The sequence below is a fragment of the Cornus florida genome, unplaced genomic scaffold (assembly GCF_030987335.1).
Source record: "Cornus florida cultivar Cherokee Brave unplaced genomic scaffold, ASM3098733v1 CherokeeBrave_3.0.0_Hap2_Chr11, whole genome shotgun sequence".
NCBI classification, from domain to species: domain Eukaryota; kingdom Viridiplantae; phylum Streptophyta; class Magnoliopsida; order Cornales; family Cornaceae; genus Cornus; species Cornus florida.
In genome coordinates this window covers 62352135-62375804 of record NW_026775581.1, presented here as the reverse complement: position 1 = coordinate 62375804, position 23670 = coordinate 62352135, and the positions used below count along the sequence as shown (strand labels likewise).

The following is a 23670-nucleotide window of genomic DNA, read 5'->3' as shown; positions in this document are numbered from 1 at the left end:
TTGCATATGGTGGAATTTGCCTAATTGCATCTAGAAGAGGAAGATTGATTTTTACTTATTTAAACACTTCCATCATATCATGAATTTTCCCTTCTTGTCTCCCAAATGATGAAGTCTCTCTCAAAGCTTGAGGAAATGGAGCTTTTGGCTCATAAGGCTTCTCTAATTGGGGAGATTATGATGAAGATGACGGAATATCCTTTTTGGAACCACTAGTATCCAAGGAAATAGGAATAGGATTTGGAATGGGACTGATGCTACCACTTGGTTGCTTCAGTTCACTATCCTCCTTAGGTACCTCTACCTTATTATCCACTTTCCTACCACTCCTCAAGGTAGTAATAGCTTGAACTTGCTCTTTTTTAAAAAATTCCGATGAAGGACTTGCTTGTGCCATAAATTGCCCCTTAGGATTTGTCTTAGTTTGACTAGGCAACTTACCTTTCTCTCTCACATTTAAAGAATTGGCTAATTGCCCGATTTAAGCTTCAAGCTTTGTAATTGATTGAGAGTGAGAATGAAATAATTGATTATCTTTTCGAAGATCACCTAAGGCTTGCAAGACCTTGTCCTCAAAAGTGAAACTTTTAGGAGGTGCTTGATTTGGATTAGAGTAAGATTGAGAATTTGATGCTTGAGGTTGAGAGTATTGATTCACATTCTGAGGATAGAATGAAGGATGGTAGCCTTGAGAATTCTAATTTTGATTTTGGAGATGTGGGGGAACATACTTTGCTTGATAACCTTGATTTTGAGGAGGGTTTGCACTGTCTTATTGATTTCTCCATGCAAAGTTAGGATGATTTTTCCACCCTGGATTGTAAGTATTGGAATAAGGGTTGTTCACTTGATGAATGAAAGCTGCATTTGTTTGTTCTTGAGACTCACTTGGTATGACTTGTCCAAGAGGGCAATTTGAAGTATGGTGAGTGTAACTAGAACAAGTTATACACATTTCATTGGAAGGATGAGAGTAAGATTGAGTTGCCGGACCTTGATTCAAAATGAATTTATCAAATCTTTGAGTAAGATTTTTGACCTCGGCGGTAATTTCCATGGAAGAGTCTATTTGATTTAGAGCTTTCTTGCCTCCCATATTTGCTAAGTGACCACCCCTAGAAGATGAAGATTTATGCATTGAGTTTTCACTCATTTTTTCGAAAAGAAGCCAAATTTTCTATGTAGCTTCCGCCACAAGAAGCATCAACAATGCCCTTATTGGCATCGGATAAACTTGAAAAGAAACATTGAACTAATTGCCACTTCGGAATGTCATGATGTGGACACTTCCGTAGCAAGTCATTCAAACGTTCCATGCTTCATGAAGGGGTTCTCCTTCTTGTTGTTTAAATTCATGAATGGAAGTTCTCATGGCATCGGTTCGACTTGCGTGGTAATACTTCTTTAGGAACTTTTGTTGCAACTGTGCCCAAGAGGTGATTGTATTTGGCCGCAAGTTGTTAAACCAATATTTAGCTTTATCCCGAAGAGTGAAAGGGAAAAGCTTCATTTTAAGGACTTCTTCTGGAACATCCGTGATTTTCACGGTGGAACAAACTTCTAAGAACTTATCTAAATGTTTATAAGGCTCTTCATTGCTCAACCCATAGAAAAGGGGGCACATGTTAATGGTGGAAGCCTTAATCTCATAATGATGAAAAAAAAATTTGGCAATTGAATGCAAGTGGGTGCATTATATTGATTTGGAGTATAACGATCCCTAAGGACCATTGGAGGATTGAGAGGATTGAGAGGAGGATATGGCATTTGACCTTGCTGATTGTATGCCATTTGACCTTATTGAGGGTATGCCATTTGATCATATTGTTGTTGTTGCTCACCAATTGGGGGAACAACATTTGGCCTTGACATCCCTAGATTAGGTTGTTGCACCGCATGATTAACTGGTTATGGCATTCCCAAGGGTGGATGCACACCTTGAGGATCTACAATATGAACTTGTGGTGGGTGGTGCACACCGTTATGATCCACATGACTAAGATCTACAATGGGATCTTCAATTAGATCTATTGGGTCTGCCTTTAAATGTGATGGAAAATCAAAATTTAGAAGATTAGGATGACTATTCCTAGCACTACCTCTTAAACGCCTAAGGAAAACTTCGAGATTTTGATTTATAGGAATAAGAGGACGATTAAGTGATCTACGACCATCCATGCACTAGAATAAGTCAACACACCAACACTTCAAAATTTTAACCTCTACATATGATGTTCCCAAACTCCTCAATAATATCAATGCACTTAAAACAAATAAATGCCTCCACACGGGCCGATGCCTTCTACAAGAAGGTATGCTTGGACTTAAAAATAAAACAATTCAATTTAAGTCTCCAATTGGACTGTCCAAAGCATGCAAATTGGTATATAATTAAAGTACTAAAATTAAAGAGAACTTACAGATGATCCTTGAGCAACTTCAAAATTTTTTTAATTGCTTCTAAGTCCAGCGTTTGCTTCATTTTGCTTCAAGTACCTAATTGACAAATCAAATAAAAAAATAAAATAAAATTAAAATGACTTAAAAGTAGACAATCAACAAAGAACTATTGTCTAATTCAATTCTTTAAAACCGTTAGATCCCCGGCAACGGCGCCAAAATTATGATGTGACCCGAGCGTGTGCACAAAATAATGCACAACACTTTAGGTTTTGAAATAATGTTAAGTGGGTATCATATTTTATAATTTATAAAACCACTAGACACTTATACTCTGAAGTATGAAGTGAGTAGGGATCGTCCTAAGAGATCTAAACAATTATAGGTTTTTCAGAATTGAATTCTACTTTAGTGCTTATGTGATTGCTAAAAAGGTTTGGTTTGTGATTAGACTAATTTTAAACTTAATAATGCAAATAAAGAGTAGAGTATAAAAGATTGGAAAGAGACTTAGGGTGTAGGATTCACCACTAAGCACATTCCCTAACTCACTCACTTTCAACTAATTGGGGAAATAATTAAATGTAATTCTAATGTAGCTAATACTTGCAAAGAAAAGTATGAAGCATCAATTTCAAGCTTGAATTGCATACCTAATGACAAATAAACTAAGTGTAGTACAATTCACCAATCCAAAGAATGGTCCATCAATTCAAGTTACAATTCTAGCTTACATTAATCTAGAAGCTAATGCAATTATGACAAAAAGTATAAAATTCAAACATAAGTATGGATGGTCTACTTATCTAATAATTGAATTGCAATTAAATTAATTAATCTTAAATTAAACTAATTAAACATGAATTTAAAACTAATTAGACAATAAATTAACCTAAACATGTAGTGCCATCCATCAAATAGAAGTAATTTTCCATTAATTTGAACACGATTACAACTAATTAACCACATGCATAGACATCACAAGAATCAATTTACAAGGAATTCAAGTGTATAGCTTGTTTATTCATCAATAACACATAAGATAACATGAGATTAATACAAATAAACAATTGAAAGAATTAAATCATGTTATTCAAGCCTATACATCAATTACATAAATAAATCCTCAAAAAGTATGAAAAGAGAGAAAGAATAGGTTACATGCTTAGGGTTTATCCAACCCTAAGTAGGAGAATTAGCCACTCATGGTTGATGGAGTTGAAGACAGAACAATGTCCATCATTGGATTCATCATCTCTGAGCTTCTTCTCAAAACCCTAGCCTGTTCTTGCTTTTTCTCCTCTTTCCAGTGTTTTTCTAGAGAGAAAAAAATATACGATACAGAATATAAAACTTAATAATAATAATAATATTCACCTAAATAAAATAAATACTAACCTTAATCTAATGGCTCACTGGGCCTTAAGTAACAACCCTATTAAAGCCTAATAGTTCACAAAATAAGCCCAAACAATAAAAAAAATCTATAATGTTGCCAAGTCCTGGGGGATCGATCCCCCTAGAGTTGGAAATTTCCTTTAAGCCTTATTTAGCTCCATTTTGGCTCCGGGCTAATTGGTTTGCTTCTTTATCTTTGGGAACATCATCAAAGGCCCGAGATTGACCGCTTTCGAAGAATAAACACACTATACGAGCAATGGGCTATGACCTCTTTTTGTCATTTTCTGAACTTTTTCTGAATATCTTTGCTTGACTCTAAAAAGGCTTTAATGGACCGTTCTTAGCTCATTTTAACTTTATTGCCCTGAAATACACATAAACATAAATTAGGACTAAAATATGAAATTAAGATAGATGCAAAGACTGAAATACCCTAACTTAGGTGCTGAAATGTGCAACATTTAAGCACTTATCAAAACAGCTGAAGGACTCATAACTCAGAATAAATTTCTTAATGAGGCAATGAACTCTTTTCGTAAGAGAATTCTCTTCACATCGTTTTTGTCGTGGAAATAGAGAATATTCAACTTATCATTCTTGTGCTTCTTTATCTAAACAACAAAGCTTCGATTATAATGACTACATCAACTGATTATAGAAAGGCTAATTTACATAGACCTCCCCTATGATTTGCCATAATTACAGGCGGCACTCTTCCTGTTTCGGAAATTAAGTGGACCTCCCCTAAAAATGAAAATATCCTACACGGACCTCCATTTTGTTAAAGTCAACGTCAGTCAACGACGAAAATTGCTGACGTCATGTACAAATTTTACTAAAATTCCCATAATACCCCTATCCCTACCAATTGATATATCTAAAAATTTATGGGATTTTTAGATACCTGTTGTTGGTGTCGGTGGCCATACCATTCCAATCCATAACCCCTGTTATTGATCTGTTCCAATCGTAGTCATTGGAAAACCTCCACTCACCATTTGCTTTTCCGGCCCTTTGATCATCAAATTTTCTTTGATACGTCACTTACTCTTAACCTTCAATTTGCAACCTCTGCAAATCCTGGATCTGCATCTCCAAACCAAACAGGAAGTCCATATGGTTCGGCACCGGGAAATTTTGATGGAATTGCCAAATTCAATGAAGTTTAGATTCGATTGTGCCCTCAGATTTTGAATATAAACTTACTAGATCAAGGGAAATTCATTCACTATGTACATATATTATATACTTACCAGATCGATCAATTACTATGTATATATACTTACCAGATCGATTATGGGAAATTCATTATACATGGAATCCACTTAAAATCTTAGTGAGTCTGTCCGTTTCATGGTAATGAGTTATCTATCATCTTCATTTGGTATATATATATGCGTGTTTATATATATATAAATCAATCTCAAATTAATTTTTTTTGTACTCAGATTTCTTCCATATGTCAAAGCTAGTAGGTGTCCAAAAAAAAAAAAAAAAAAAAAAAAAATGAAAAAGAAAAAAGAAAAAAAGAGAAGCTAGTAAACCAAATTTCTTCCAAATCTAAATATAACACAACAATATTACAATTTAAGACATCAAACCCACATCAAAGACTAATTAGATTACCAAATAAAATATCGAACGCATAAGTTGACATAAAGATACATAAACCCTTATTTGGTAGGAAAACTTATGGGTAGTTCAGTAATTTTAGATACTAAGGAGAGGGTATTTCAGTAATTTTGACAACTCTGTTAGTGTATTTAACGGTCCGTTACACATAAGGGAGGTCCATGTAGGATATTTTCAAAAGTGGGGGAGATCCGCATAATTTCCAAAACAAGAAGGGTGTTGTCTGTAATTATGACAAATTATAGGGGAGGTCGGTGTAAATTACCCTTAGAAGTATATATATAGCCGTGGAGCATTATTTTAATTTCTCTCATTTTTTTTAAAGGTTTGTGCAAATTAATTTGGTGATGTTTATCAATGCAATAGTAAGAGTCGGTAATAATAAGCTAACATATTTGATAAGAGTAAGGTTTTTTTTTGTTTTTGTGAGACATTTAATTTTTTGTTGGAGAATTTCATTATAAAAACTTGACAATTGAGATATAGTTTTTGGTGTATTTGGGTCTCGATCTTCGGAGCTGAATGGTGAGTTTGTAGAATTTGATGAAGACTTCATGTAGTACATGTATGTAAGTGAGGATACTGTGCATTTAAACTTTTGCAAGTTAAGGACTTAAATTATGTATGTTTTATTGAAAAATCCATATTCTGAAAAGTCTAAAAAATTATGTGTATCTTAAAAAATGGTTTGTCATTCTTGTAGTTTGAGCTTGGGCTAAGTGCCCAATGTCTTTTTTTTGGTTAAAGAAGTGCCCAATGTCTTGTAAATGCTTAGTGCGCCAAGGATTTTCTTACAATTAACTTATATTTATACAGATCACGTTGAAATATATATATATATATATATATTAAAAATTATATTAAAAAACTGCCTACGAAGCTAAACACAAGAAGGTATAGTATGAGAAGAAACCCAAAAGAGAAAAAACCGTCTCATTATTGACTGATAAGTCTATACGGGTTATATATGTGTGTGTCTTTCTAGCCAGCCGTGTAGACTTATCAGTCAATAATATATATATATATATATATATATATATATATATGAAGGCTAGAAAGACACACTTTAATTCGTCTAAATATAACCATGTACCCAAATGATTCACCACCAAGGTTTTAGTCATTTGTTTTACCGACATCAAGAGAAAGTAGCTTATGATCAAATTCAAGCCTGGTGATGTCATCTTCAAGCATATTGACCCATGCTTCTATTCCCTCCCCACAACTAGTGCTCATCAAGATTATCACATTCTTAAAAGGCAAGGTTGTGGGGCACACCCAAACCGGCTTACCCCAACCATAGTCTACTTCATATACAGGAAATCTCAACCAACTGCTAAATTTACAGAACTCTACCTCTCTCTCACAGAAATTTTCTGCTGTCCTCTTGAGATAATCCAAGTACCCATCTCCAATTTGCAGGCCCTTGACATAATCACTATCGAATTTCCTTATCGCACTCCTCACCTCATTCACAACATCAGCAAATTTTATCTCATCTTTCGACATTAATAAGGTATGAGCATATCCCCAAATGTTCCCCATGGCGTGGTCAGGGAGGGATGGACTAATTCTGGTTCTCAAGCTCACTGCATGGGTTGCAGCAAATGTCTTCTGGGGAACTACCTTACTTTTCTCCACATCTATCAAATGGCTCCATATTAAAGCTGAGACGGCCTCAACACGAGTGGGATCCTTCACCTGTGATCCAATGGCTGAGGAAGCGGCTTTTTTTAGTGCAGCCAACTTCATTTTATCGAACACAAACCTTCTAGTCACTATCTTTTCTGTCCTGATGCCTGTGGTTGGCATAAACTCTGAGAAGTCCCTAGGCGGGAAATGAGATGCCAAATCGAAACTAGGGGTTACATTTTTGATAGCCCCACGAGCTGTGGCAGCCCATGCATTGGTGAAGGTGACTAGAGACGATCCATCGGCTATTTTGTGTGAAATACACAAGGCGATCGCCAATCCTCCACAATCAAACGAGTTTATTTGGATGGCTAGAAGTGCTTCCCTTCCCGCAGCAGAAATGGCGCCAAAAGGTCCAATTGGGAGATATTGTTTTACCTCTTCAACATTAGGGTTTTTGATAACATGTGAGAGTTGAGCATGAGCTTGGGCTTCAACATACTCAACTCCGGCATCATTGCAATCGATACAAACATCATTTTTTATCCTTCCGGCTAATGGGTAAAAACGAGTTAGGGTATCGGACAAAGATTGTTTCAGTAATTGAGATTTTTGGGCACGATCAATATCGTATCCCGACTTGGCTTGATAGAAGAAAATGACGGGAATATAAATTGGTGGTGCAATTTGGTCTAGGAATGAAAGCTTGAGGTTCCTAAGGTGATGGGGTGTTGGAGATGACGGTTTAACCATCTCTCTGGAGATCACCTCGACATGACTCACCGCCATCTTAGCCTTTTCTGCCTCTAGCAAACGCAATTAAGAAAGTTGATGTTTGGTCTAATTATGTGCAGCCTCCTTAAATAGTGTCGAAAGTAAATGGAGAATATGAAAAACCAGCTCTACCGACTCGATTGATGGACCCACACGCAATTTAAAGTGTAATCTATATGCTTTGTTTAAATCTTATTAAATTCTAGTGTTGATTTGATTTGATTTTTTCTAGATCAAAATATTATATTATAATTTAAAAGATACACATATTATAAAAACCATATGAGGTCTCACGATAAAGTTACTACTATAGAAAGGGAAAAGATATCGATTAGGTATGATGTATCCAAGCACCATAAGCTTTGTGGGTTAGGTAACCTAATATATATTAAGCTTTGTAGTACTGCATTTATTGGTGAGCTCCACCTGTCCCTAATATATAACAAGCAAGTTAAAGTGATTTTATTTAAACATAAGAAAAACGTGCTTAGGTTGAACTTGTTGAAATTTTTTATATATAAATAATAAAAATTATATTATGAACTTGTTGGAAATTTTTATATATAAATAATAAAAATTATTTTATGATCCTATGCATTTTGTTTTTTAAAATAGGATTGCAATGTGATTATTAGTACTTGATAAATTGAATTGTACTTTTTAATTTGGTGATCTAATTAGAACTTAATTCTAAACCGTTAGAATTATGACTTTTCAACTTATTTGGTGTGGATGGAATTTTGAGCACCATGGGAGCACCTCTAACCAGATGCCATTTCTACCAGAATCCTCAACCCAACCATCTCAAACCACCATTTCGTACAAATTCAATCACTTATGCACCAAACCTTAGAACCATAACCTCAACAAACCTTTATCACCATATATGCTACATTACCCCCATCCCATTCTCAAAAAACCACCATTACCAAATAAAAACACATACAAAGACAAACTATCCCCCACCTCACAAAGGTTTTCAATCCAAAAAGTATCACTTGTAGATAAAACTCATGAGCCCCTAGCACCCAAATTTATTGATGACCACAACAACATCATGGAGGGAATTGATCCAACTGATACACAGAGCCTCATTGATGAGATTTTCAGGCTGCGTACAGACCTCATTGAGTTCAGAAGTAACTATAGGTACAATTATTTACTAGAAGAAGTGGAATGGCTCAGAGGCATGATTGGTGATGGTCTCACTGTTGTGGTTTTGTAGAGTCTGATTAGGTAATCATTTTTTAGGAAGATTTAATTATATGGAAACTTCAAGAGTACTAAATTTTAGAGAAAATTCAGTTTCCTGATCTGGTTTAACTTCTTTATTAGTTTAAGGAAAATTCAGTTTCCTGATCTGATTTGACTTCCTTTTTGGTTTAAGGAAAATTCAGTTTCCTGATCTGATTTAACTTTTTTATTGGTTTAAGGAAAATTCAGTTTCCTGATCTGATTTAACTTCCTTATTAGTTTTGGATTCTACAAAAGACAAGTTCTTGTAGGACAAGTTTGGGACTCTATAAATATCAACTCTAATCAGATTTTAGAGTGAGTGAAAATTAGAGAAAAATTTGTGCCAATATAAGAGAGAGCAATTGAGAGAGATTGAGAGAGAATTCTCCATGTAATTCTTCATCTTTTTCATAGTGAATTTATTCGGTGTGCTCCATGGACGTAGCCCTAAGATTTGGGTTAACCATGTATATCTTGTGTTCTTGTGTGTGATTTTTTTTTTTCTTTATGATTGCTTGATTATTCCTCGAATAACATGCATTGTTATTTTGCGTTTCCGCCACAACAACTAGAATCAAATTCGATTGATTGTGCAGTGCAGCTCTAACAACTAGTATTAGAGCCTTTGGTTGAGAACCTAGGGCACAAAAGGTGTTTAACGAAAGTCTTTCTATGAGCACTTGCATTTTTACCATTTTCTGGTCATTTTAACATTAATGCATTTTTATTTTATTGTCGGAAATTATGATTTCTTTTGCGAATATGTTTAATTTTATTTAAATATCATTGTTTATTTCATAAAGAGCAATTCTGGACTTTTTGTTTTATAAATGACATATATGGTATTTGATAATTTTATAAAGGGCAAAGTAGACTTTATCATGCAAATAGCATATTTGTCATTTAGTATTTCATGGAGGGTATTATAGTCTTTTATTGTAAGCATGGCATAGATGGAAATTGGTAAATGTGTGAAGGGTCTTTTAGTCATTTCATGGGGGCATGCTTTGGCTTGGTTTATGCTTGACATGTGGAGGGGCACTTGGCTTCATTGTGTGTGTGTATGGTGACTATTGTATTAGGATTAAAATGTTTTATACAAAACTAAAACAATCTGCAGAAGTCATTTTCGTATCTTTGTTTTCTTCTTTAAAGTCATTTCATTTACATGCAATTTCAAGGCTCTTGTGTTGGAAATTTCGTGAGGTCTCGTGAATGAAAAAGTTTCTTACTTTCGTGGGCTTCATTTTGGTATCAAAGTTGTGATTATTTCTTCATTTCTGGGAATTAAATTAGTTTTGAAAGAAGTGGGTTTTGGTTGCAAGGAAAGAAGGAAGTGTTCTTCAATTTTGTACAACTTGGGTAGCTTTGATTCATCATTTGGGTTGTTTTAAATTGTGCTTGCAAGGGTTTCCAAGCTTCTTTGAGGTAGGATTACTTAACTCTCACAACCTTTACCTTTAAGGAATCAATTCTATGTGTTTTGTGCTTTAAACAGTGCTGAAAAACGAATCTGGGTTCTTCATGATTGCGCCTTAATCTATAGAATTTCCTACACAGCGACTTGAACTTCAACTGACCATAACTTCCTCATTTTAAATCTAAATTGAGCGATTTTTGAGTCTAAATTGACTAGCTCAAAACAAGCTTTCCAATGATATCAATTTCAGCCTTAGATTCCAACTGTGGAAAAATTTATGACCCTGTACACATAGGCTGCCAGGTTTGCGCCTTAATCTGCAGAATTTCCTACACAGCGACCTGAACTCCAACTGACTATAACTTCCTTATTTTAAATCCAAATTGAGTAATTTTTGAGTCTAAATTAACTAGCTCAAAACAAGCTTTCCAATGATGCCAATTTCAGCCTTAGATTCTAACTGTGGAAAAAGTTATGACCTTGTAAATATAGGCTGCTACTTAAAAATTAGAATATAGGTTGTTATGATATTTCTTGAAATGGGAAGTTTTGTACTTGATTTTCTAAATGTTATTAAGCACTGTTTATGTTGTTATGTGGTAAATGTGAGATAGAAAACATGTTTCTTATGTATACAACCATGGATTAATTAGCCTATTAATTTACCATGTTTGTGTGTGGATTAAAATGCAATACCATGATATTGTGTATGAGTTGAGATTTCAATATTTATTTTATTACTAATACATCATGTTATACAAATGTACATACATCTCACATGAGTATGGGGATGATGTTGGAATAAAAAGGAAAGTGCAAATGTTTCATTAAATGGTTTTGAAAACTAGATAACAGGGAGGTGCCTTGTATCCGTGAGTTTGAAAAAGGGAATTGAATCAATGATTTCAAAACCTGACAAGGAGTTGCCTTGTCTGTGAAGTTAATGGGAATCTAGAGGAGATTTAAGGAGTGGCTCTATGCATAGTTGCGTCACTAGAGCCCCAAATGATCACAAGGGGTGGCCTTGTATCAGGGATAGATGACCAACTCTCTTCTCGTGAAACTGGGGAGTAGCCCTGGGCGGATTAAATTAACTTTTTGTGATGGAAATGAGATTTTGGGAAGTGAGAAGTGTCAGTGACATTAGCATTGGCATTGGCATTACATGACACTTCATTTTATTATCTTATATGATATGTTGCTTTCTTGAGCCTATATGATCCCTTTATCTTTTATCCGTTCTTTGTTTGGATTCACGGAGGTATTAAGGAGTGCGTTTTAAGTAATTCCTACTGAGCTGTGGTTGCTTATTCCTATTTTATTCACATCTTTTCAGGTCATAGCATGGATGGTGTGGAGGGTGTTCCTCCTCAACTGTAGACAGAGTCGGGGCTGGTGTTGTTGTGTTATATTCCGTATAATAGTCTATGTTTTGTATGATATCTCTTTAGAATATTTCTGGTATGTAATAATTGTTACTTTAGACTTTAAAACTTTAACGTTGTATTATTTGCATCTTAACTATTATTTTCAGTCTTGTTTTTGTAAAGGGAGCAGATAGGTGGATGTGTAGTGGAGATAGGTTACAGGGATATTTATTGATTTTGAAACTGTGATTGTTTATATGTTGTGTTCACAATCCAGACTACGGTATAGGGGCGTGACAGTTATGGTATCAGAGCATGGTTCCTATAACCTTGGGACGACAAGTAGAGGTCTATCTACAACTGTGTTTGTAAGGGTTTGCATTGTCTCACATGTTTACATGTTTATCTGTTATTTGCTTTACAAGCATACTTGTGTGTATATGTGATTACGTGTTAATCTGATTATGATAAAGCATGCTATATGTTTAAAGGCTTTTATCTATATGAGTCAGTTCGAGGCTGTGGGTAGTGTCATTCTTATTGACTTGAATTTCAGTTAAGTATGCCGCCTCGTTGGAAGGGTCAGGTATTGGAAAGCCTAGGAGAGAAGCTTAGTGTTAGACATGTTGGGGAGAGTTTAACATCTTCTCCTATGAGATGGGAGGATGTACCATCACCTGTAGAGGAGGGTGAACGACATGTTTAATGGGCAATGGTTCGGTGACAGAAGGCTAGTTTAGTAAAAGACAGAGAAGTGGTCTATCTCAGTCTGGAGGGTAGCAGCCAGTGCGACCTGCTCCTTTGACTCTTATACTATCAGGATCGGGTATGAATGGAGTTGTATGTTTCCGATGCTAGCAGCTTGGGCACTATAAGACGAAGTATCCGTAGTCATTTCGTACTGGAGTTTGCTTTGAGTGTGTTCAACAAGGCCACAAGATTAGAGATTGTCTGAGGAGAGCTGGGGTTTTGGGTGGAGATCAGTTTTCTGGACCGAGCATTGTGGGGATATGCCGATTAGTGGTTCATGGGTGTTGAGTAGTGTGGTGACCTCTATAGTGGTCAGATATCCTCATTGGACTTGGTTGGGTTTGTATTATGAGGTGATACCAATGCGGTATAGTTTAGGGGTGCATTGATTAGTGCTTGGCACATGTGAGCGTTTTTATGTAAATAATGGTGGAATGTCAGTTGTGATTAATGATTAAGGAGTCCAGAGTTGGATCCTGATGTTAGAGAAGTTTTCAATTAAAATTCATATTGGACGTGAGCCTTAGTGATTTGTGCTTCTATTTATGGGGGGTCAGTGATACTGTTATTGTCATTTGGGCATAGGATGGCCATATAGACCGGCCGGACATTTTGGATCATACCCAGCTCTAATGTACAATGTCAGGACATTGACAGAAATGGGGATTGGTTGTAGCTTGTGTGATACTTGTTATTCTGGAGGCTTCACAGCTGCCTCGAAAGGAGGATTTTGTTTTGAACTTATCATTCTTAAGATGACGGGGTTGACGTCAATTTTGGAATGGATTGGTTATCATCATTTCATGCCACCATTGATTACTTCAGTGGTAGAGTTTTAATGTGTACGCCGGAGGGAGATTTTTTTGTGTTTGTGGGAGATCGGGGTGATTCCCTAGTTTCAGCTTGTTATGGTGTTCGTGGTCGGGACCGTTGTGCTTTGTTCTTAGCTAACATTTTAGCTGAAGAAGATAGTGATATGGGGATAGTTTATCCGTCAGTTGTTTGTGACTTCTTGGATGTGTTTACCTCCCAGAAGAGAGGTTGAGTTTGTGATTAACTTGATGCCTAGCACTGCACCGATTTCTATGGCTTCGTATCGTGTGGCACCAGCAGAGTTGGAGGAAGTAAAGAAGCAGTTGGATAATTTGAGGCTAAAGGGTTTTATTTGGCCTAGTGTTTCACCATGGGGCGTGCCAGTGTTATTTGTAAAGAAAAAAAAAGAAGATAGTTTTATTTGGTTGTGCATTGATTATTGGAATTGAATCATACAACCATCAAGAACTAGTATCCTTTACTGCAGATTGATGATTTATTTGATCAGTTGAGGGGAGCTATTACTTTTCTAAGATTGATCTAAGGTCTGGTTATTACCAGTTATGAAGATATTCCGATGACAACTTTTCGTATGCGGTATGGTCATTATGAGTTCAATTTGATGCCTTTTAGGTTGACTAATGTGCCAGCGGCATTCATGGATATGATGCACCGTGTCTTTCACAGATATCTGGACCTGTTTGTTGTAGTGTTTGTGGATGACATTTTGGTGTATTCACAATCTCGGGAGGATCACGAGATCCATTTGAGGATAGTGTTACAGATACTAAGAGAGCACAATTTTTATGCCAAGTATTCCAAGTGTGAATTTTGGCTGCACGAGGTGAAGTTTTTGGGACATGTTGTTTCAGGCAATGGGGTGTCAGTTGATTCTTCAAAGATAGAAGCAGTTCTAGATTGGGAATGTCCCAAGAATGTGTATAAGATTCAGAATTTTCTTGGCTTAGCAGGTTATTACCGCAGGTTTGTGAGGGACTTTTCTCGCTTAGCCGCTCCTATGACTCGTATGACCCGAAAGGGGATCATAGACTGAAGCTTGTGAGTCATCTTTTCAGGAATTAATGACTAGATTGACTACAGCTCCAGTACTGGTGATACCTGAGTATGGCTTGGGTTATGTTGTCTTCTGTGATACTTCTCGGGATGGTTTGGGCTGTGTGTTGATGCAGGGTGGTACGGTAGTGGCTTAAGGATCTAGACAGTTAAAGATTCATGAGCTTAACTATCCCACTCATGACTTGGAGTTGGCAACAGTTGTCTTTGTTTTGAAAAGCTGGAGGCATTATTTGTATGGTGAAAGATTCGAGGTGTTCTCGGATCACAAAAGTCTCAAGTACATTTTCTCTCAGAAGGACTTGAATAACAGACAGAGGCGATGGGTTGAGTATTTGGAAGATTATGATTTTGATTTGTAGTATCATCTAGGTAAGGCGAATGTGGTAGTAGATGGCTTAAGTCAGAAATCTCATGGAGTTTTGGCTGGGTTAGCCATTCGAAAATGGAAGATGTTGGAGGATTTGGCAGAGGTGGGATTACAGTGTTGCGATGACAGTGTTGGTTGTGAAACAACTTTTTTGTTTCGTTTTGTGGTTCAACCTACTCTTGTTACATGGGTGATTGAGGCATAGAGACAGGACTCGGATTTAACTGTTATTCATCAGTTGATTTCAGGTGGGGACATAGTAAAGGACTGGACTTTACACATAGATGGTGGTTTACAGTTCAGAGGTTTGCTTGTGGTTCCTACGGTTTGTTGGGAGGATGTGTTACGGGAGTTTCACACTTCTCGTTTTACTGTGCATGCAGGTGGTACTAAAATGTATCATAATTTTAGACGCCATTATTTGTGGAATGGGATGAAGGCAGATGTAACTCAGTTTGTTACTAGATGTCTTATTTGTCAGCAAGTAAATGTAGAGCATCAGAGACCTGCAGGTTTGTTGTAGCCATTGCCAATAGCACAGTGGAAATGGGAGTGTATTGCTATGGATTTTGTGACAATGCTTTCGAGTTCACAAAGGGGGAATGAGTCTGTTTGGTTCATTATTGACAGATTGACTAAGACCGCTCACTTTTTGCCTGTTAAGGTGACAGATTCTGCTGAGGCACTTGGCAGATTGTATATCAGAGAGATCGTCAGATTGCATGGGGTTCCATCGTCCATTGTTTCGAACAGGGATGCCAAGTTCACATCGAAGTTCTGGGAAGGGCTTCATGCAGCGTTTGGTTCACCGTTGCATTTCAGTACCGTATTCCATCCTCAGATGTATGGCCAGTCGGAGCATACTATCCAGGTCTCGGAAGATATTCTTTAGGCCTGTGTACTTGATTTTGGTGGTAGTTGGGAGGATTATTTACCTTTTGTTGAGTTTGCCTACAGCAATAGCTATCAACCGAGCATTGAGATGGCACCTTTTGAGGTATTGTATGGTAGGCCTTGTCGTTCTCTTGTTTATTGGATTGAGGTAGGTGAGACAGCCGCCTTAAGACCAGACATTGTCTTAGAAACCACTAAAAAGATTAAGTTGATTCGGCAGCGGTTGTTGACTGCTTAGAGCCGACAGAAAAGTTACGCAGATAGACGGAGACAGCCATTATCCTTTGAGGTGTGAGACCACGTGTTTCTCAAGGTTTCTCCACGAAAAGGATTGCCACAGTTTGGAAAGAGTGGCAAGTTGTCACCTTATTTCACTAGACCATTTGAGATGTTGGACCGAGTGGGCGAGGCTGCTTACAAATTGGCATTGCCACCACAGATGGTCAGGGTCCATAATGTGTTTCATGTTTCGATGCTACGGAAGTATGAGCCGGATCCATCACATGTAGTGAGTTGGGTTGATGTTGACATTGATGAGGATGTTTCTTACGAGGAGGGACCCATTCAGATTCTTGACACTCGGTACAAAGTGTTAAGGGGTAAAACGATAACTCTCGTGAAAGTTTTATGGCGACATCACGGTGTTGAGAAGGCTATGTGGGAACGGGAACATGATGTTCGTTTTGCTTATCCGAGTTTGTTTTTTTTCCCAGGTACGACTTAATTTCGGGGACGAAATCCTTGTATGTTGGGGAGATTGTGAGCACTTGCATTTTTACCATTTTCTGGTCATTTTGACATTCATGCATTTTTATTTTATTCTCGGAAATTATGATTTCTTTTGCGAATGTGTTTAATTTTTTTTAAATGTCATTGTTTATTTCATAAAGGGCAATTATGGACTTTTTGTTTTATAAATGGCATATATGGTATTTGATAATTTTATAAAGGGCAAAGTAGACTTTATCATGCAAATAGCATATTTGTCATTTAGTATTTCATGGAGGGTATTATAGTCTTTTGTTGTAAGCATGGCATAGATGGAAATTGGTAAATGTGTGAAAGGTCTTTTAGTCATTTCATAGGGGCATGCTTTGGCTTGGTTTATGCTTGACATGTGGAAAGGCACTTGGCTTCATTGTGTGTGTGTATGGTGACTATTGTATTAGGATTAAAATGTTTTATACAAAACTAAAACAATCTGCAGAAGTCATTTTCGTATCTTTGTTTTCTTCTTTAAAATCATTTCATTTACATGCAATTTCAAGGCTCTTGTGTTGGAAATTTTGTGAGGTCTTGTGAATGAAAAAGTTTCATACTTTCACGGGCTTCATTTTGGTATCAAAGTTGTGATTATTTCTTCATTACTAGGAATTAAATCTGTTTTGAAAGAAGTGGGTTTTGGTTTCTAGAAAAGAAGGAAGTGTTCTTCAATTTTGTACAACTTGGGTATCTCTGATTCATCATTGGGTTGTTTTAAATTGTTCTTGCAAGGGTTTTCAAGCTTCTTTGAGGTAGGATTACTTAACTCTCATAACCTTTACCTTTAAGGAATAAATTCTATGTGTTTTATGCTTTAAACAGTGCTGAAAAATGAATCTAGGTTTTTCATGTTCACGCCTTAATCTGTAGAATTTCCTACACAGCGACCTGAACTTCAACTGACCATAACTTCCTCATTTTAAATCCAAATTGAGTGATTGTTGAGTCAAAATTAACTAGCTCAAAACAAGCTTTCCAATGATACCAATTTTAACCTTAGATTCCAACTGTGGAAAAATTTATGACCCTGTAAACATAGGTTGCCAGGTTTGTGCCTTAATCTGCAGAATTTCCTGCACAGTGACCTGAACTCCAACTGACTATAACTTCCTTATTTTAATTCCAAATTGAGTGATTTTTGAGTCTAAATTGACTAGCTCAAAACAAAATTTCCAATGATACCAATTTCAACCTTAGATTCTAACTGTGGAAAAAGTTATGACCCTATAAACATAGGCTGCTACTTAAAAATTAGAATATAGGTTGTTATGATATTTCTTGAAATGGGAAGTTTTGTACTTGATTTTCTAAATGCTATTAAGCACTGTTTATGTTATTATGTGGTAAATGTTAGATAGAAAACATGTTTCTTATGTTATACAACCATGGATTAATTAGCCTGTTAATTTACCATGTTTTTGTGTGGATTAAAATGCAATACATTGATATTGTGTATGAGTTGAGATTTCAATATTTATTTTATTACTAGTACATCATGTTATACAAATGTACATACATCTCATATGAGCATGGGGATGATGTTGGAATAAAAAGGAAAGTGCAAATATTTCATTAAATGGTTTTGAAAACTAGATAACAAGGAGGTGCCTTGTATCCGTAAGTTTGAAAAAAGGAATTGAATCAATGATTTCAAAATCGGACAAGGAGTTGCCTTATCTTTGCAGTTAATAGGAATCTAGAGGAGACGTAAAGAGTGGCTCTACGCGTAATTGTGTCACTATAGCCCCAAATGATCACAAGGAGTGGCCTTATATCAAGGATAGATGACCAACTATCTTCTCGTGGTACTGGGGAGTAGCTCTGGGCGGATTACATTAACTTTTTGTGATGGAAATGGGATTTTGGGAAGTGAGAGGTGTCAGTGACATTAGCATTGGCATTGGCATTACATGACACTTCATTTTATTATCTCATATGGTATGTTGCTTTCCTGAGCCTGTATGATCCCTTTATCTTTTATCCGTTCTTTGTTTGGATTCACGGAGGTATTAAGGAGTGCGCTTTAAGTAATTCCTGCTGAGCTGTGGTTGCTCATTCCTATTTTATTTACATCTTTTCAGGTCATAGCATGGATGGTGTGGAGGGTGTTCCTCCTCAACTATAGACAAAGTCGGGGCTGGTGTTGTTGTGTTATATTCCGTATAATAGTCTATGTTTTGTATGATATCTCTTTAGAATATTTCTGGTATATAATAAATGTTACTTCAAACTTTAAAACTTTAAAGTTGTATTATTTGCATCTTAACTATTTATTTTTAGTCTTGTTTTTGTAAAGGGAGCAAAAAAGTGGATGTGTAGTGGAGATAGGTTACAGGGATATTTATTGATTTTGAAACTGTGATTGTTTGGGTGTTGTGTTCACAATCCGGACTATGGTCTAAGGGCGTGACACTTTCGATCAGATCCGTCCGTTCGAGTGGGAGTAATGGCATCAGAAGATAAGACATCCACATCCATGATCGAGAAGTTTGATGGCACAAACTTCAGTTTCTGGAAGATGCAAATTAAAGACCTCTTGTTTCAGAAAAATCTGTATTAACCTTTGGGAGAAAAACCAGATGATACAAAGGATTTAGAATGGGAATTACTTGATAAGAAGGCTCTTGGCACCGTCAGATTGATGTTGTCAAAATCAATTGCCTTCAACATCAAGAACGAAAAAACGACGATGTCTCTCATAGCAGCCCTTTCTAGTAAAAGGGGAACAGTTCTGGAGAAGATAAGAGCGAATCTTTTCTTTTACTGTTGAGAAAGTGATTGTCGGCAACTTTCACTGTTGATGAATAGTTTGTCGGCAGCTTTCAGTTACTTTTGCTTTTAGAAAAAGTAGACATGACAACTCCTTCTGTCGTGTAAATGCTATATTTGAAATGAAGCTGGTCATTATGCAACCAATTACCCCCAAAAAGGCAAAAGTGCTTCAAAAATGATTAAGCATTTACACACAGATAACTTCTGTGTTGTCTATGGTCACGAAATCACTGATCCAAGTACCATCCTATATGAAATTTCAAGTAGTGAGTACTCCAGTAGTTCTTCCAGTACCTACACAAGCGATACTGAAGACGATTTGACAGATATTGACACTATCTGTATGATGAACATCACTCCTTCCACACCAGATGAAAACACTAATATAAAGCTTAGTGATATCATTAGTGAAGAAGTTCAGTTCACAAATGAACAGCTGATTCAATTTGATAAACTTCAACGTATCAAAAAAGAAGAAGTTTATAAGACTTCTCGTTTCGCTATTTTTTCCAAACAAATTCTCGAGCAATTCAGCGGAAACACGACCATCGACTATACATCCAATGGTCTTTGCGGATTCAATATCCTCAACAAGGATAAAATTGCGCGCTGGAAACAACAAAATCCTCTTGCACGCTATATTCATATTGGATTAGTTCAAATCAAAATAACTTCTCTATTCCGACGCGGAACTGATCAGCCTGTTATTGCTCTCATCATGGACAACCGTTTTCACAAGCCTGTCGATGCTCTTATCGGCGGCGTTCAATCTAACTTAGTTAATAATTTAATTTGGTTTAAACTCAAACCTAATTATTTCGTTTCACTTTCCGATCCAAACATTGAGAAAGTTGTCCAAGTTAAACTCCAGTTATGCAAACTACAGATGGATTATGACTCCCCTAGCCTTGGAATACAATGGAAAGTTCTCTATGAACTAACTCGAGAACCAGAAACCGCTACTGTTCCTACAATTGACTCCAAATTGGTCACTTTGTTTGAACCTCGACCTTTTGATACCATAATTGAGCCTAAAGTTCTCAATTGGACCGATCTTGAGATTCCCAAGACTTGGCTATTTGATAACATCAATTCGGAACCCAAGTTACGCATTACAGAACCAACTTTAGCCACTATTCATGCCTCGGGCTCGAATCTTTATGTTACCAATAAAGCGAGACCACCTCAGCTACAGCGCTCAATTTCAGAACGCAATCCTGGATGGGACAGAATCCTTCCCCCTCGATCCTCCATCGATGCACCTCCTCGACGAAGATTTACCTGGACGGAAAAAGGAAAAGCCCCTGTTGATCCCAGCGGCAATGCTCCCTTTTTGCCTAGTTCAAATCATTCAATGAACTCTGCAAAATTCTTTCATTTTCACATTGGCAATGATGAAATTCTAATTGCTCCTTCACAAGGAAAAAAACGGAAATATACCTATGTAAATGGTATATTCAATTTCAAAGGATATAAACCATATAGCCTTTGTGTTCTCATTGACACTGGCGCAACTACTAGTTGCTGTCGATATAATGCCATCCCAGCTGAAAAATGGCAGCAAATGAAACATCCCATCGGTGTTCAAGGCATTGATGCTGAAGCCCCTATGAATGTTATTCAGTTTAAAGCAACAGACGTTGCTATTTGGCTTAATGATAAAAAATTCATCATCCCAAAAATTCTTTGCTTCCCATACATGCATGGTGATTTCATTTTAGGATGCAACTTTATCTATAGTTATCTTCCTTTACAGTTAAAAGAAAAAACCATTTCTTTATCTCTTAAAGATCAAACAGTTGTTGAAATACAAATTCAAGAGAATTTAGCCTCTGTTTGTAATGAAAAATTCTCCCCACCAAAAAGAGATAACGACCTACTCGTTTTAACCGATACACATTGGTTATATGCGCAATTACGCCAAAATTTCTCAGACAATCCCCTTACCTTGTGGAAGCGAAGTCCTCGTTTTTGCCAATTAAAACTCAAAGATGATGTTATTATTCGGGTCAAACCAATGATCTATCTTCGCAAAGATATTGATGAATTTGACTCACAGCTTCAAGATTTCCTTGAGAAAAAACTCATCGAGAGAACACGCAGTCCACATAGTAGCCCTGCATTTATGGTTCGTAACCATAGTGAGATCAAACGCGGTAAAGCCCGCATGGTCATCAACTATAAACGTCTTAATGAACATCTGGTTTGTGATGGCTAATTCATCCCTCGCAAAGATGTTCTTATTAATCAAACTCGTGGAGCTAAAATCTTTAGCAAGTTTGACTGTAAAGTGGGATTTTGGCAGATAAAACTTCGAAAGAAATCCAAACCCTTAACAGCCTTTAGTACCCCACGCGGTCAATATCAGTGGACCGTCATGCCCTTTGGTCTCAACACAGCACCACAAATCTATCAACGATGGATGGATTCTATCTTTAATGACCTTAAAGATTTTGTTGTTGTTTATATTGATGACATTTTAGTTTTCTCTAAAACCAGAGAAGAACATCGCAAACACCTTCTATGTCTTTCAGATAAACTGAAAAATCATGGAATTATTTTATCTCCAACCAAGATAGATGTTGAACAAGAATCTATTGATTTTCTTGGTCTAGTTTTAACCCATACCGGTATAAAACTACAAGATCACATTATCATTAAGATCCGTGATTTTCCTGACATTATTCAAGATAAAAAGCAACTTCAAATTTTTTTAGGAATCTTGAATTATGGTCGCACCTTTATTAAAGGCTTATCTCAAAAAGAGCTTCCTTTAATAAAGAAGCTACAGAAAAATGTCATTTTTGACTGGACTGATAGTGATACCACCATTATCAAACAAATCAAAGCTGATTTAGTCCATATTCCTGAAGTTTATTTTCCTCAAAATGGCGATAAACTTATTCTTGAAACCGATGCCTCCGAGCTCTGTTGGGGATGTGTTTTAAAAGCTATCCCTAAAGATAAATGGATCGATGATACCCCATCTTATCCAATGATTCGTGCTCGCAAGACTCTGATCACACAAAAGCTTCAAAAAGAAGAATTAATTTGTGGCTATAATTCTGGAAAATTTAAACCTAATGAACAGAATTATATTATTTATGAAAAAGAACTTCTGGCAATAAAATTAGCAATTAAGCGTTTTCATATTTATTTAGCACCAGAAGATTTTATTATTCGCATCGATAATCAAGCAGTTAAAGATTTCCTTATAAACAAAAAGAATTGTTTAGATGGACGTCGCTTAAAATGGTACAATGTAATTGCCCAATATTCTTTTGCTATTGAACATATCAAAGGAACTAACAACTTTCTTGCAGATTTCTTAAGCAGACCTCCAGATATATCTAACCCAGATATTTCTCTCTCTATGAACACAGATGGATGACTACAATCCTCCACCTAAAGATAAAGACGGTTGGATCTCTGTTGCTAAAAAAACAGTATCTAAACCAACTCCATCACAACCAAACAAATGGTTTGTGGTTTTTGCAGGTCACCATCCTGGCATCTATGCAACCTGGAATGACTGTCACAAACAGCTTCGTTCATTTAATGGTTCTTGCTTTAAAGCTTATGATACGCTTATAGAAGCCCAAACAGTTTTCTATAATGTGGGTCAAGCTTCTCAAAAATTCTTTTCTCAAACTCCGGATGCTGCAGAAATCAACAATTTCTACGATCCTGGTCTTCCAAACAATCTTTATGATGAAATTAACAATGTTTGGAAAACACATAAACTTGGTGCAAATAAGAAATTCAGACAACATCTGAGTTCTCTTACAGCCCTCATAACTGAACAAACAGCCATGAATGATGAGCTTAAAAAGCTTTGCATCCAAATCTGTCTTACTATTGACTGGGAAAAAGATTTTCTCTCTCTCAGATAAATTGTTTTCTCAAGCTAGCCTAGTTGGTAGGAGAACAGGATTTTCCACAAAATACTTTTGCAAAAATCATTTTGTAATTGGTATCAGAGCCTCTAGCGAATCTGAACCACTATTTGATAAGCACCGAATATTGCATATTCAAGCGCCCTTAATTGCATTATTTAAGTCCATTGTTTGTTTAATTATGTAGATTACCTTCATATGCACGTTTTTGCATATTTTCAGGTTCATTGGCCAAAAAGAAGCAAGAAGGATGCTTTGTGGAGTTTTGAACATCAAAGGTCACAATGCTGAATTTCTGGCAGCAGTGAAGCCCGAACTTTGTTCGCCATTTTGACCTACCAAACTCAAGAACTGGACTTCCATCATAACATGAAAGATTTAGAGCTCTGAATTATCTTTCTAAATCTTCAAACATTTTGTCATTCGGAGCTCGTAGCAGAGAGTTATGGCCTTGTTACCAGAGGTGCGCAGAACTTC

The 23670-nt window shown here is 36.5% G+C and overlaps 2 protein-coding genes across 2 annotated transcripts; one reads left to right on the top strand and one right to left on the bottom strand.

The window, feature by feature from the left end:
- Window positions 1-6549: 6549 nt before the first annotated feature.
- LOC132281168 (stemmadenine O-acetyltransferase-like) lies at window positions 6550-7854 on the bottom strand. The gene has a single exon (XM_059782896.1). It carries the CDS (start codon window positions 7852-7854, stop codon window positions 6550-6552), a length of 1305 nt encoding a protein of 434 aa, XP_059638879.1.
- A 14826-nt stretch (window positions 7855-22680) lies between these two features.
- Window positions 22681-23190, top strand: LOC132281167 (uncharacterized). The gene has a single exon (XM_059782895.1). It carries the CDS (start codon window positions 22681-22683, stop codon window positions 23188-23190), a length of 510 nt encoding a protein of 169 aa, XP_059638878.1.
- Window positions 23191-23670: the final 480 nt, after the last annotated feature.

What these genes read in the sequence shown, in the direction of transcription:
- LOC132281168 (XM_059782896.1), bottom strand. Translation starts at nt 7,854, where the DNA reads ATGGCGGTGAGTCATGTCGAGGTGATCTCCAGAGAGATGGTTAAACCG.
- LOC132281167 (XM_059782895.1), top strand. Translation starts at nt 22,681, where the DNA reads ATGGATGACTACAATCCTCCACCTAAAGATAAAGACGGTTGGATCTCT.